Genomic DNA, 14,094 nt, shown 5'->3' on the forward strand with positions numbered 1-14,094 from the left:
TATATATATATATATATATATACATATATACAATAGTATATATATATATATATATATATATATATACAGTTCTGAATTTGATGTTAATAAATGTATTAACAGAGTATAATAATCGAGCAAAACCCCAATAGAAAACAAATTTTTTAGAAATTTATTCTAAGATCCATACGATTTGGCCATAGCCCTAGCCTTCAATGAATGGAAAATGTCGCTTATCATAGTGTTAAAAAGAAAAATACAATAATCCATGATATGAGTTTACGGTAATGCACTAAATTATATAATAAAAACATTAAACATGTATTTATAACAATGCTTCGCCATTGAGTAAATTTGTGTTGAAAAAAAACGTCAATGGGAGTTCATGATTTTAACTCATGAAATAATGTTTTTAAAAAACGTAACTTTCATAAAGGAGTAACTGTGTAATAGGTGTTATCTGTGCACTAGCCAGAGACATAATGAAGACATAAAGTTGTATACATAATATTTTAATAAAATAGATAATAGTGATGCATGGCATTGTGACTTGAGGCAAATTGCTGAAACCTTACGTACCGTAATTAAACATTCGTGGAATAGAATTTTTTTTATTTTATAATTTTATTTTAACAGCGATCAGAACTTATGTGTTCTATGAGATGTTGTGAATAATATCTTACAAACTACGTTTGTTCTATTATAGATGGCAACCCAAACAGTTGTCACATCTCTGTTTGATAAATTTTTATTACAATCTCTGTAATAAGGCAAGTATGGTGCAACAATGCCGGGTGAGGGCTATTTTCACTTGGAAACATATTGCTATCTATATTTCCAAGTGAAAATCGTTGTAAATGTTGACTGACAACAGGCTGCTCAAAGTGGGAATCGAACCCGGGACCCCTGAAACAAGTCCTGTCGCTCTTAACCGCTTACCTACGGGCGAGCCCGGAATAGGAATAAACAACATCAAATATCAACAAAAATTGATCATGGCGTAATAATATTGTTTTAAGGATGGGGCCGCATTAAATCAATCATCAATACAGTAACAGTATTCAAGTAATTAAATTAGACCTAAAGTAAATGTAAAACTATTTAAATTTAATGACGGGAATCGTGTACAAAACATTGCATACGAAGCCATGTCGAGTGACAATACTACTGTTTACGTAACTAAAGGTACAAAAGTAAGATCGCACAATAACATGTTTTGGTGCAGTCTATTTGGTTTATTAGTCGAAGAAATAATTATAATAAAATTAAATATATCATCTGAATGTTATATGATCATAACTACAGTCAACCGTTCGATAACGCGGTGAGTATGAGAAAATCGGATTTAAAGTACAATCCACGACAATTCATAGTACGTTCTAAAGAAACATCCATCGCGTTGTATAAGAACCGTGTTAAGAAACGTCGTTAAAATCGACGTCGTACACAGCTATGATATAACCGTGTTGTAGGAGCACCGTGCTATCAAAAAACTGCCTCAATTTCGGCTCCGCGTAGTATGAAAGCCGCGTTTCCAGAGGGTTGACTGTGTTGATTAAACTTGACAAAAAAAATGCAATACTCACTTACCACACAATGTTATGAAAGATCCATCCAAGCGCAGGCGTTATAAAAATGTCCTATTTCCTTCGAAACCTCGAATATGCGACGACGAACCGGATACATTTGTTGTTATTCCTACCAAACGTAAGGACAAAGTGAACGAATTAGTTTGACCATTGCTTTAATATCAACAAGCATAGACCGACAATGCTGCATTGAATAGATAGGAACTTCGGTTGGTAAATAAACCATTTGAAGTTGTATCAAAATATCGACATAGTAGATACAATTGCCCCCTTTTGGTATATTTTAATTCTCATCTATGTTTTTCAAAAACACTTTGGCAGCAAAGTTGGCGGTGTTTTGGAAGCAATAACAAAGGCACGCAAATGATCGTTCAATGTTTCCATGAATGTTATGTAAATATTATAAGGTTAATAATAACTAGCTGCACCTGCGACTTCGATCTCAGGGAAACTTCACTAGTTGTAAGTGGCATTTTGCCTCAAGGCAGGTTGCAAAAACTTCCCGATAAGTGTATAATAATTGACTTAATCAGATAATGGCCAATGTACAAGCTTTACAAAGCCAATAAAAAACTAGTGGGGTGTATGGCATCGTGCCTTAAGGCAAATTGCAGGAACTTCCCGTACCGTAACGAAATGTTCGAGGAATACTGAATGTTTTCAAATAGATTATTATAAATATTTCAACATTGTCTAATATTTATAAGAATTATATAAACTGAATTGCAAAGTTGAAATTATTTGTTTAAAGTATATTAGAACTATAGTCAGAATTAAAAATAAAATCTGAATTATTTTCGATACACAAAAAAAAATTTTTTGAAAAAAAAAAGTTGAAACAATTTTTTTTTTCCAAAATCAATTATTTTGTTAAGACAACCAGAAAGTTCTTTGAATCATTTAAATCGGACGCTTACTTCTCTCAAAAACTGCCATTTTTTACATATTTAGCTCCGTATCTTCGAAATGGCTGGGCCTGCCTTTGCCGAAAACTAATAAACACTTCTCCCAATCATTACTAATTGAATGTTTTTTAGATCATTCAAATCGGATACTCCGTTCTCTCAAAAACTCGATTTCTATTTTCTGCACTCTTTGCTCCGTATCTCCGAAACGGCTGGACCTGCCTTTGCCAAAAACTAATCAGCTCTTTTCCCTATCAATAGGAATCGAATGTTTCATGAACCATTCAAATCGGTTGATACGTGCGCCCGAAAACGTGACTGGAAATTGGTATCCATACATACATACACACACGCACGCACACATCTATTTTTTCTGAGGTATACCAAAATGTTCAGAAACCTTCAAAACCTCGAGAAATGTAAAAATTTTCAATTTCTATTTTCGGCTCATTACAATAACTTATCCTACGGGAAGTTAATAAATAAAAAAAATGACTTAATCAACCGAAATTGAGATTCAGATCATATAAAAAGCGAGTATTTAGATATTTAGATAAAACTTTCAAGGGTTTATTTCCAAAATTAATTTTTTTTCGCATTTACTTAAATCTAAACATTGCGATTTCCAATTGAATTCTCTCAAACATATATATAATTACATGAATACATGTATAATTACCTGAATTACAGTGCACAAATACGTGCTCATATGACCTAAAAGCACCCATTAATCTTAATTTTAATAACCAATGTGAAAGAAACCCCAAAATGCATTTTTATAGCCGATCGTTATTTTAAATTTCTTTTTAATTTCGTAATTGTATATTTTCCTATTCATAATAGATTGAACAAACAAAAATTATTTGGAAATAACAATAGAATTGTTCTCTAGATATTACGATAAAAAGTATAAAAAAATTAAATGCGTAGTTTATACATGTTTTAATTTAAATATCATATCATTTAAAACTTCTCTTTTGTATCGTACAATATCAAAAAAACAAGGCAGCTACCATGAATATTTATAACTTTGTACTATTTTGTCAAATTATATGCTCTGCATATTGCTGGGTAAGTGTTTTCGAAATGTTTAATGTATTTATCTAATTTTTAACGTCATATATTTTGCACTATATAATTTTTAGAGAAGTTATTCACTAATTAGCAAAAATTTGACTGGCGAGCCAAATCCTGAATATATAAGTGACTTTAATTTATTAGCCAAGCAACAAGGCTCAAAAATTTCAATTGCTGCTAATGCAACTTTAACAAAAGACCTTCAGCGAGCAGTAATTGTAAGTATTTATCAGATCCACTAAAAATCTAATAGAAAAAATCGTGTCTACCTAGAGTGTTTGAATAAAAATAAATTATGATATTGTATAAACCTTACTTACCTTGAGAAAGATATTTCTTGTTTCCTTATATTTATGAAATAAATTGCATTGAATCGATTTTATTGATGCATCATTAATTTATTTAATTTATATGTTATTGTATCCTTGGTTAGTTGAAAGTTATTGCTTATGAATTCAAGAATGAAGAATATGTTCAGAGTTTCATTAACTCCACGCTAAACTTGTGTGACTACTATAAGAAACCAACAAGCTACCCATTGGTACACATAATGTATCCAATATTTGCAAAGCATGGAAACTTTCCGAAAAAGTGCCCTATAAAAAAGGTAAAAAAAACACGGATAATAATAAATTAATAAAATAAGGCTGAAGTGTCATGAAAAATAGGATACAATTTGAAGAAAATTCCGTTTTTGTGGTACTTACTTGTTTGCAAAAATTTGTCTGAGTTTTGATATTTATTGAGTCTTCTTTTAGTTGAAACTTGCGTTGTTATATCTCATTTTAAATTTGATTTGATGTCCAAAATTTTTACAATTGAAATATTATTTAAATTTATGAGTATTGGCTTTAATTGCAGGACTTGCTACGACTAAAAAAATAAAAATATAAATGAATAAGATATGTGAAAACTATTCATTATGAAAACAAGCTTTTATAGTTAATATATATTGTTGGTTACAACTAACAAGTAACAACAATATATTATTAAATACAATAAATAATAGAAATAATTAAGTAAATATAAAACGTAAGATAATAATAATAAACTTGCTTATAAAAAACAAAAAATACGTTGGCTTTATTAGAGAAATAACTTCAATTTATACCAAATCAGAACACATAAAACTAATAAACTAATTTTTACTAAAGATACGTACTGTCTCCCATTCCGGTATTATGGAAATTTGTCGGTTTAACTTCGAATAATTGACGAAAATTAGTTACCAGTACCAGAAATTCGTTAATCGAGATAAACAAATTAATACAATCTTTCTTCACTGTAACTTTTTAATCATGAAGATTTCATGAATGACGCTTCCCCTATACCACAAAAACAATCTATATGTTTTCCTATGATTTAGTCAAATAATAAATATAACTTAAAATTATAATTATAGGGACTTTATCATGGTCTTTTGCCACAATTCGACTCTGACCGCCTACCTCCATATATGCCTGGTGAAGATTGGCGTGTGGATTTAATTTTACATGATGATGACATAAAGATTCTCAACACCAGCTGGCACATAAAATTGGACCATACTAGAGCAGTAAATGGCTTTAAAGTTTTAAATCGTGGTTGATATTTTTATATATATCCGAATAAAATTATTTTTGTTTTAATCATATATGAAAATCTAATGGTTGGAGTGTTTATAAATTAAGCAACACTAATAAAATGCAAACAATTTTTGGAAAACAATTTTTTTTTAATATTTCACTTTCACTGATTGTTTTTACTTCCATGCAGAAAATTTAGATCTACCTAAATCAATTTGTTCCATTTGTTCAAAAAATACATTTTAAATAATCATTATATAATTATTTAAACTTCAAAACATATTTCAAAAATCGAAAAGTGATAAATTTGCTCAAAAATAGACTAGTTCCTTAATTTCTATTTAGAAAAAACTATATCTTTTTTTCAAAAATATTTTTGTTTTATTATTTATTCCTTGAACAATAATGTAAACCTAAAATTATTGAAATGAATCTTGAAATAAATAAAAATTATTGAAATATTTTTTCTTAAAATTATCATTACGTTGACCTTTGTACGAATCTCTGTGTTAGGAATAGATATAATAAATACTAAATGATTATATGTTTTTAAATATTGTTTTATTTAATAATATTAAATTAATCTGCATTATCTGAAAATGTCTATAATAACGTTTTGATTTCCAATGTTCAAAATTATGTAGGCTGCATATACAATATTTATTTATTTATTTATTTATTCATTCATAAAAAATAATTCATTATAATTATAGATGCGATTTGAAAAAAGATCAAAATGTTCGGCACGTGTATCACTATTTCATAAATTGGTACGTTTTCATTTCCATTGTATTAATTTAAACGATTTTTAATACATTTCCTGTGCCGAAATTAATGATATGCAACAAAATTATTTAAGATTTTGATGATTTGATAGTATGTATAAAAATGGTCAGCCGGGTTCTATAAACGTATAGTTTGATACGAAAAAATTGAAAATATATTTAAATCTTTCCAAAAAAAAATATTTCAAAGTATGATGAAAACGTTTTTATTTTTAGCTGTAGCAATTAATTCAGCGATTTCGTGGGTAAGCTGAATTAAACCATCTTTATTTAAATTAATTAAAGTAAAATATGATTAATTTATATTTTTTCAGCGCGGTTATAAAATTGTACTGCAAGATGTAAAAGTAATCGATTACAATAAAGATGTCGTAAGCAATTTAACAGTAGGTGTTCACAAAAATATTGGCCATGTATTTATGCAAATAAAAAAAGATATTACTAGCCCCGTTTATGTAAGTAATTACAATAACACTTTTTTAATTAATTTGTTAATTGGAATATTCTTAATTTCAGATTGGACTTCTGGCGTACCAAAAATCAAAAAATGGTTTTGATAATTTAACAGTTAATGTTACTTCAGATTTGTGCAAATATTTTGATAATCCAAAAACTAGCCCGATTGTTAATGCCGTTTTTCCTACTTTTACAAAAAAAGGAAATTTTCCTAGACACTGTCCTATAAAATCGGTAAGTAGGAACAAATGTGTTTTCAAATAATATAAAGTGAGTAAAATATATAACTTATAATATTAAAATAAATGAAAAATATTATATTATCATGATGCAAAATATTATTTTATCGTATAATGGTTATTTTGTACAAATATTCCAAATATTGTAACATTTTATTTTAGGAATATTTAATATTTTATTAAAATTATTAATTCGAACGGAATTCGGTCGATCAGGTCTAAAGTTTAAAATTACAATGTTTATCCAAAAATATATATATAACTAATTATAATTAGTTACATTTAGAAAATTCGCGTACTGTTGCGTAAATAGTCCCCAGTTTGATAATGTTATGTAAAAGATTTCAAAATAAAAATTAATTAAGTAGTAAAAATTTAATATTTAAGGGCAATTACATAGCACATGGTATAAAAGTCGATGAAGAATTGCTGCCTCCGTACATACCTGGAGATGAATGGAAATTAGAAGTTCGATTTTCTGATAAAAACAATATTGCATTATTTGCTTTGGAAAACTATGTTATGATTGACCACACGCCCGGAAAAGATAAATTTAGCTCCCTCTTAAGCTAGATAATTATTAATATATATACATATATATATATATATATATATATATATATATATAAATAAAGAGAAATCTTTATGAAAATACGAAATAACAATTATTAAAAATGTAATACAAAATAAATGTAATACTATAGAATGTGTAGCACCTTATTTGCATAAGTATTATTGTGTGTTCTGTTTATAATTAATTTATGGGGCTTAAGTATGCCAACCCGGAACATTCCTGAAATCTTCATGGGAATCACGGCGTCTTAGACAGTTGTCACATACGAACGAGGACTGAGTAAAATATTCCTTGAACAAGAATATATTATCTGTACACTAGAGATTTGTTCAAGTTCAATTTTAAAGCTAATAAGAAAGATGCAAAAAAAAACTTAAGGCGGATTTCAATTGCAAGAAACGCAATTAAACTTTGCGGAAGTTAATGTAAAATATGCAAAACTGTAGTGTGCATTAAATTTTATAAGAGATCAAGTGACATAGTTGATCTCAAAATAGTGTTAATGTACCGTTTCATTAAATAATATTAAATGTCTTTAAATAAATAAATAACTGCTTTAACTTCGGTCTTTGTCGTATAAAGAAAATTATCTCTTAGCCATGATAAGCAGTAATTACGTAATGTTTTTGATAATATTTGTATAAGGTGTGTTAATTTGTTGTTACTCATAATAATTTGAATATTTAAGTCTGTAATTTCATTTTATTTATCTATTCATAACATGAGAAAGCTATTTAACATTGTCATAAAATTTATTTACAATATAAACAAAATACAACAAAAATATTCAACAAATTATTAGCTACTATATCTATAAAACATTAAAACTTAATTTACTAACTTCCTAACATTCAGCTGCTTTGGTATTTGCTCTACGTGATTTTAATATGCTGGATATAAAGAATTCGCCAGCTTTGTAAGAACTTCTAACTAAAGGACCACTGGCTGTATATAGAAAACCTAGCTCAGCACCTCTATCTTCCCAATGTTTGTACTTAGCAGGAGTAACGTACTCAACAACTTTCAAATGTCTTTTCGTTGGTTGCATATACTGACCTAATGTTACGCAATCTACACCAACATTACGTAAATCTAAAAAATCGTAAATTAAATGTAGTACAATGTAAATCAAATATTTATTTTGCAATAAGAAATATCAAAGTGAACGTATTCGATTTTCAACTTCTCGTGGGGTAAGTTTCTTTGGTAAGTGCAAAAAATCAAAAATCAAAATTTTCAATTTCAGATTCAAAGATTTCTGAATATTTTGACATTCCTTAAAAAAAATTAATGTATGTATGTATGTATGTACACTATCCTGCAAAAGTTTGGGCTCATTTAGGAAAGTTGTTGTCTTCTTTATTCATCACTTTATTCATTATTCTCATACAGTTTAATATAACAGATTCGTTGAGAATTACATTCAATTTACGAGTTAAAAACATTTACATGTGATATTTTTGTGGAAAAACGAAAAAAATCAATCCAGCCGTTTTTCATCAATACGCCGGCCTTTCGATTTGATGATAGCCCCACAAATTTTCAAATGATGATGCATCGAGTAAAAGTTAATTTGGTTCGAAAAATAGTTAATGTAATACAAAGTGACAAATTGTAACATAGTACATTTTACAATATTTCGAAAATTAACATATTTCTGTAGAATAAATAATTGAGAATTTAAAGGAAACACTCAAAAATCATTTTTAAAATGTTTTTTTATATCAATATGTACATTAAACCATCTGAGGAGAACGATAAATAAAGTGACTAAAAAAAAAACGATTTTCCCAAGTGAGTCCAAACTTTTGCAGGGCAGGGTAGTGTATGTTTGTATGTATGTACGAATACAAATTTCGGAAATTTCCAGAGGTTTCAAAAATCCAATAAAAACGTTTAAAAGATGCCATTTAGCGGTCAAAAATAATTATTAGTCATAGGCACATCACAAATTTTAATAAACACAAATTTTATTTACAATTATATGGGTTCTGTACCAAGATTTATAATGTTTAACCGCTACGACGCAACGCTTAGGCGCTTTTATATTTGGCATCTCAGACAGCCACGCAGTGCTTTGGAAAAAAAACTAAAGTTTCAAAAAATTTCAATATACTTAAAAAAATTTGGTATATCAAAATTTTCAAAAAACTTTAAAGCGTTTAAATTTTATAAATAACAGCGTGGTAAGTTCCAGAATTTTGCCTTAAGGCACAATGCCATATCCCACTAATTAATACTATGAATACCTTTCATTGTCTGTTCTACTTCTTCATCAGTTTCTCCTAAACCAAGCATAATAGAAGACTTAGTTATCAAATCAGGATTTATTGATTTCGCTGCTTCAAGAACTTTCAATGTTTGTCTACAAAACAAAAGTAAATAATATTAACAATCATATTTTACAAGTAATACAAAAATTGCATCTGATATTGCACCTGTAATTTGCTCGGCGATCTCTCACAAAAGGTGTCAAAGATTCCACTGTTTCAATGTTATGAGCATATACATCTAAACCACAATTAGCAATGGTTTTAACACATTCCAAATTTCCGCGAAAATCAGGTACAAGGCATTCTACTAATATATTAGAATTTCTAGCACAAAAAAAATAAAATTATTTATTGACTAAATATTACAATTCCGTCAACAATACATACTGTCTTTTGATTTCTTTCACAGTTTCTGCAAAATGATTGGATCCTCCGTCAGGCAGATCTGGGTTTTGATAAAAACTGTTATATTGAATCAAAATATCAAGAATTTATTATCAATTTACCATCTCGGTCAACGGATGTGAGGACTATGTAATCAACACCCCATTTAGCTATAGCTGTAGCTGTGTTAACAGGTTCATTCGGATCCGGCAAAGGTGGAGCTCTTGAAGTTTTAATAGAACAAAATCTGCAACCTCTTGTGCATGTATCTCCTAATAACTGTAATCAGAAGCTACCTCTATAAAGAAATAAAATATAGGAAAACATTATATTACCATTATTGTGGCAGTTGAAGTTCCATGAGTTCCACCTCCCCAACATTCTCCAATATTTGGGCATCTTGCTTCTTCGCATACAGTATTCAATTTTAAATCACGTAATTGAGTCTTGACTTTACTGAAATTTGTACCTAAAGAAAAAACAAATATTTACTTTTTACAAATGTATTATATTGTATCCAATAGTTTTTAGAAATCTATTAAAAACCATATGTTTCGGCTAGCATCTTAGCCTTCATTTAGGGCAAGCAATAAAAAATTTTGTATTGGTATGAGTATGTAAAATATTTATTTAACATCACGTCACGAAATGGTATATAGGCAATTATATCAAAGACTCTGAATAGTCAATACATAGTTTCGACAACTTATTCATGTTTATTTGTATGTTTTGCAATTCATGATGTTAAAAAATATATATTTTGCGCCTGTGCACATACTCATTACCATGGAGTAATATAAATGTCTATATATTATTTCTGTTATATTAGGATACAAAATTTTAGATTGATTGCCCCTAAATGAAGGCCAAGATGCTAGCCGAAACAAATAGTTTTTATTAGATTTCTAAAAACTATTGGATACAATGTAATATATGGAGAATACAATGTAATAGCATGAGCAATACTGCTACTGCATAGTTAGTATTTTGACCTTTATATAGTAGATTATAATATTATTTATAATTATTACAAATGGGTGAATACCCCTAACATATATATATATATATATATATATATATATATATATATATTTCCATACAAAATTTTGAATGAATTGCGCTCTATCTAAACGTTAATATTAAGAGCTAAAACTTTCAGAGAATTGCTTTTTATCAATTTGGAACATTTGAGCCCTTGGAAGCAAGGAAATTCGAAAATGTCCATATTGAGGACCACCCTAATATATATATACATATATATATATATAAATAATATATATATATATATATATATATATATATATATATAGTTCTTGCTGACGTATCCATACATATATACATAATTTTCATGGTATATAATTTTTATACCTGTAGGTATTGATGTTTTCAGCCATGGTGGCAAGCGAAGTCTCTGATCTTCACCTTTGGCTCGTTTTAACTTTCCCTGATAGTCATTCCATTTCGTAACATCTATTTGTTCATCTTCTCTAATAAAATCTTGAAATGATGGTCCACTAGCTAACTTTGTCCTAATTTCTTCTAATTTAGTGCTTTTCAATCGCAAGTTCTGCAAGGTCTAATACATACATTAATAATAATATAGTTTACATCTTTTACAACATAGCATGAATAAATGATTTTTAGAACCTATCTTTTATATCATCTTTCGGATGACAAAAAGAATGTTATTTGTGCAAATACAAAATTATGAAAACGAGCTAAAAATATTTTAGATTCTTAGTTGAGATAAATATTTCTATTCTGACGATTTATATTTCAATCAATCTACATATGAAAACTTACCTCATAATTCTTAGAGCTTACATGCTTCTTTAAACCACTAAACATTTTTTGAGTATTTATTAACTAAAAACACGGTAAAATAATATTAAAATCAAAGAATTTAAAACAGTTTCTCGGATCTATGAAGCATAAGATTTGACATCCATTTGACATTTATTACACGTGCAAGAGTAAATGTCTCATCAGGCAATGCCAGCAACCCAACAAAAAAAAGAGAAAAATCGAAACTGTTAATGTTAAATAAAATATTTGATTAAACAGTTATTTAATTAATTATCAATTTTGAAACACATTTGAAAATACATAGATTTTTAAGCTGAAAATAACTGTCAAGGAAATGTCTATCCTCAAATATTGTAATGTGTGAAGTAACAAATTCAATGATTAACTAGTTGGAACTCATCAAACCAATTTGGACATAAGGCATACAGCTATGGGGATCAACTTCCAACTCAAACGCTTTAATAATTCAAAGATTTCAAAACAAGTTATTAAAAGAAATTTTGAAAGCACCAAAGTATGTTCCAAATTGGTTAATACACAAAGACACAGGCACTAGCACAGTTAAGGATGAAATAATCGCTTACTCACACAAATATAGAAATCGCCTAGCTGATCACCCGAACTTGCTCGCGAGAAAACTTCAAATCAACTCTACCAGGGCCCGATTAAAAAGAAAATTTATTCTGCACTAATCAACAATAGATAAGACCTTCGACAAATCACTGGCAATGGTCAGATGATTTGTATTTTGCCAACGCCTTCAGTTTCATGTCAAATATTTTACTTGTTGTCCGTTTCAGGACAGTTGTAAAAATTATTAAAATAATAAAAAAAAAAAAAAAAAAAAAAAAAAAACTAGTTGGAACTTCCCGTACCAAAAATTAATTTTTTTAAAAAAGATTAAATTTAATACTTTGTAATTGTATTTAATACTTTGTAATTGTTCAAGCAAATTCTTTACAGAATATGACTTTTTAGTGAATGAATTGGCTGCTAGAGCTTTGACGAAAACTAATCAATATATAATGAAAATATATTTGACAATTGCATATACGAATATATACAAAACGTATCATAGACAATTAAATTTAAGTATATTATTTATTAACATGAAATGAGCTTTGATTCATGATTCTTTCTCAATATGTAAAATTATCATAAATACAAATTTGCCTAAAGTAATTAATGTTAATAAAAACAAATATAATTAACATTAAAAAAAAATGTAATTAGGTTTTACATAAATAGTCACTACTGAGATTGAAAAATCGTTAAATAATAAATTATGATTCACAATTTTCAAAATAAAATATATTTTTACTAATCTGCTTTTGAACTTGATAAGTCCAGCTTGAATATATATTACAAAACAATACAAGTAATAAACAATAATAATAATCAAACCTTAAAATCAATTTGATCATAAAAAATTACTTTGATACAATTTATTTTATTCCAAGTTTTTGTTTGATGATAAATTGTGGTAATCTCTTTCCCTTCCAGAACCTTGGAATTGGTGTCTCTGTAGCTTGTCTAATTTTTTCAGAGACATATTGTTCAGCTGAAAACTTTTCTGCTTCTCTTATTTGAGTAAGAAGCATTGCTTGAAAAGCCTTTTCCTTGCGCAGTTCACGTCTTTGACGAACCTAGCGGCATTTCAAATTTGATAAATTGTGTCAAATTAATTACTAGCTGGTTTCTGTTAATGATTATTTACCTTGGCCCATTCAAATTTCATCTTCTTTCTGAGCTTTCTTAGTTTATGTTTCTTCATTTTTCTTCTACGAATAACAATCAATCTGGCTGCTTGAATACCTTTGCTATCTGATACAGTATTATTTGGTAATTCGAAAGAATCTGTGAAAAATATCTATATTTAATTTAAACTTTAAATATATGTAATGATTGAGTATACCATTTAGACTTACCATTACTGTTCTTACAAATATCAATAAGTGGTGATTTGTGCACTGTTGTATCTATTACCTCTTTTATTGTCGGTATATCAATAGCAGGTAAAGGTATTATAAAATTTCCGACATTTATTGTTAGATCATTTTTAGCGGATAAATGTTGGGTGATACATGGGTCATACTTGGCCTTTATAGGGGTAGAATTGAATTTATTTATAGCAGTCGAGTGGGAAATATTGCGAATGTTAATGAAATTACCATAAGCAGCTGCAAAAATATATTTTAAACATGAAAATATATAAGATTGAAAATTATATGTTAGGTTATGGTTCTCCACATACTTTTTAATGATGTAATCCTATCGAAACATTTTAAATAACGTAATGCCATATTTGATTTTAGTATATTGTTCAATATTACATTAATATATTATGATTTTTGCAACTTGTATGCAATAATTTTCATAATATCTTCACATGTTTTTCTCTTGGGTACTTGACAGCTAATGAATGTTCTGCTCCTAGACAATATAATAATTCTGCTTTCGCT

General features: G+C 28.2%; 2 protein-coding genes and 1 pseudogene across 3 annotated transcripts; all 3 read right to left on the reverse strand.

The window, feature by feature from the left end:
- Nucleotides 1-3,201, reverse strand: part of LOC113383795 — a 3,804-nt pseudogene extending 603 nt beyond the window's left edge.
- Nucleotides 3,202-7,976: 4,775 nt separating this feature from the next.
- Nucleotides 7,977-11,804, reverse strand: LOC113363194 (lipoyl synthase, mitochondrial). Of its 2 annotated transcripts, none has more exons than XM_026605680.1 (8): nucleotides 11,630-11,804; nucleotides 11,195-11,393; nucleotides 10,162-10,295; nucleotides 9,949-10,105; nucleotides 9,830-9,887; nucleotides 9,608-9,766; nucleotides 9,419-9,534; nucleotides 7,977-8,261 (listed from the first exon to the last, which is right to left on the reverse strand). In XM_026605680.1, exons 1-8 carry the CDS (start codon nucleotides 11,672-11,674, stop codon nucleotides 8,014-8,016), a joined length of 1,116 nt encoding a protein of 371 aa, XP_026461465.1. In that variant the 5' UTR covers nucleotides 11,675-11,804; the 3' UTR covers nucleotides 7,977-8,013. The 2 variants fall into 2 exon arrangements, with proteins under 2 accessions (XP_026461465.1, XP_026461464.1); XM_026605679.1 differs by having other exon boundaries at nucleotides 11,195-11,402.
- A 1,174-nt stretch (nucleotides 11,805-12,978) lies between these two features.
- Nucleotides 12,979-14,083, reverse strand: LOC113363599. The gene is made up of 4 exons (XM_026606093.1): nucleotides 13,887-14,083; nucleotides 13,561-13,812; nucleotides 13,350-13,489; nucleotides 12,979-13,278 (listed from the first exon to the last, which is right to left on the reverse strand). The coding sequence occupies exons 1-4, from the start codon at nucleotides 13,933-13,935 to the stop codon at nucleotides 13,078-13,080; spliced, it is 642 nt and encodes a 213-aa protein (XP_026461878.1). The 5' UTR covers nucleotides 13,936-14,083; the 3' UTR covers nucleotides 12,979-13,077.
- Nucleotides 14,084-14,094: the final 11 nt, after the last annotated feature.

Source organism: Ctenocephalides felis, unplaced genomic scaffold, assembly GCF_003426905.1.
Source record: "Ctenocephalides felis isolate EL2017-DRISC unplaced genomic scaffold, ASM342690v1 CF-g0.4_SCAFFOLD_00845, whole genome shotgun sequence".
Classification (NCBI taxonomy): Eukaryota; Metazoa; Arthropoda; class Insecta; order Siphonaptera; family Pulicidae; genus Ctenocephalides; species Ctenocephalides felis.

Coding starts and splice junctions, on each gene's coding strand:
- LOC113363194 (XM_026605679.1), bottom strand. CDS start 11,674: ATGTTTAGTGGTTTAAAGAAGCATGTAAGCTCTAAGAATTATGAG. Junction 10,296..11,194: donor GAAAACATCAATACCTACAG/GTATAAAAATTA, acceptor TTTTTTCTTTAG/GTACAAATTTCAGTAAAGTC. Junction 9,888..9,948: donor CACATCCGTTGACCGAGATG/GTAAATTGATAA, acceptor ATCAAAACCCAG/ATCTGCCTGACGGAGGATCC.
- LOC113363599 (XM_026606093.1), bottom strand. CDS start 13,935: ATGGCATTACGTTATTTAAAATGTTTCGATAGGATTACATCATTAAAA. Junction 13,813..13,886: donor TAGGATTACATCATTAAAAA/GTATGTGGAGAA, acceptor ATATTTTTGCAG/CTGCTTATGGTAATTTCATT. Junction 13,490..13,560: donor TATTTGTAAGAACAGTAATG/GTAAGTCTAAAT, acceptor TATTTTTCACAG/ATTCTTTCGAATTACCAAAT.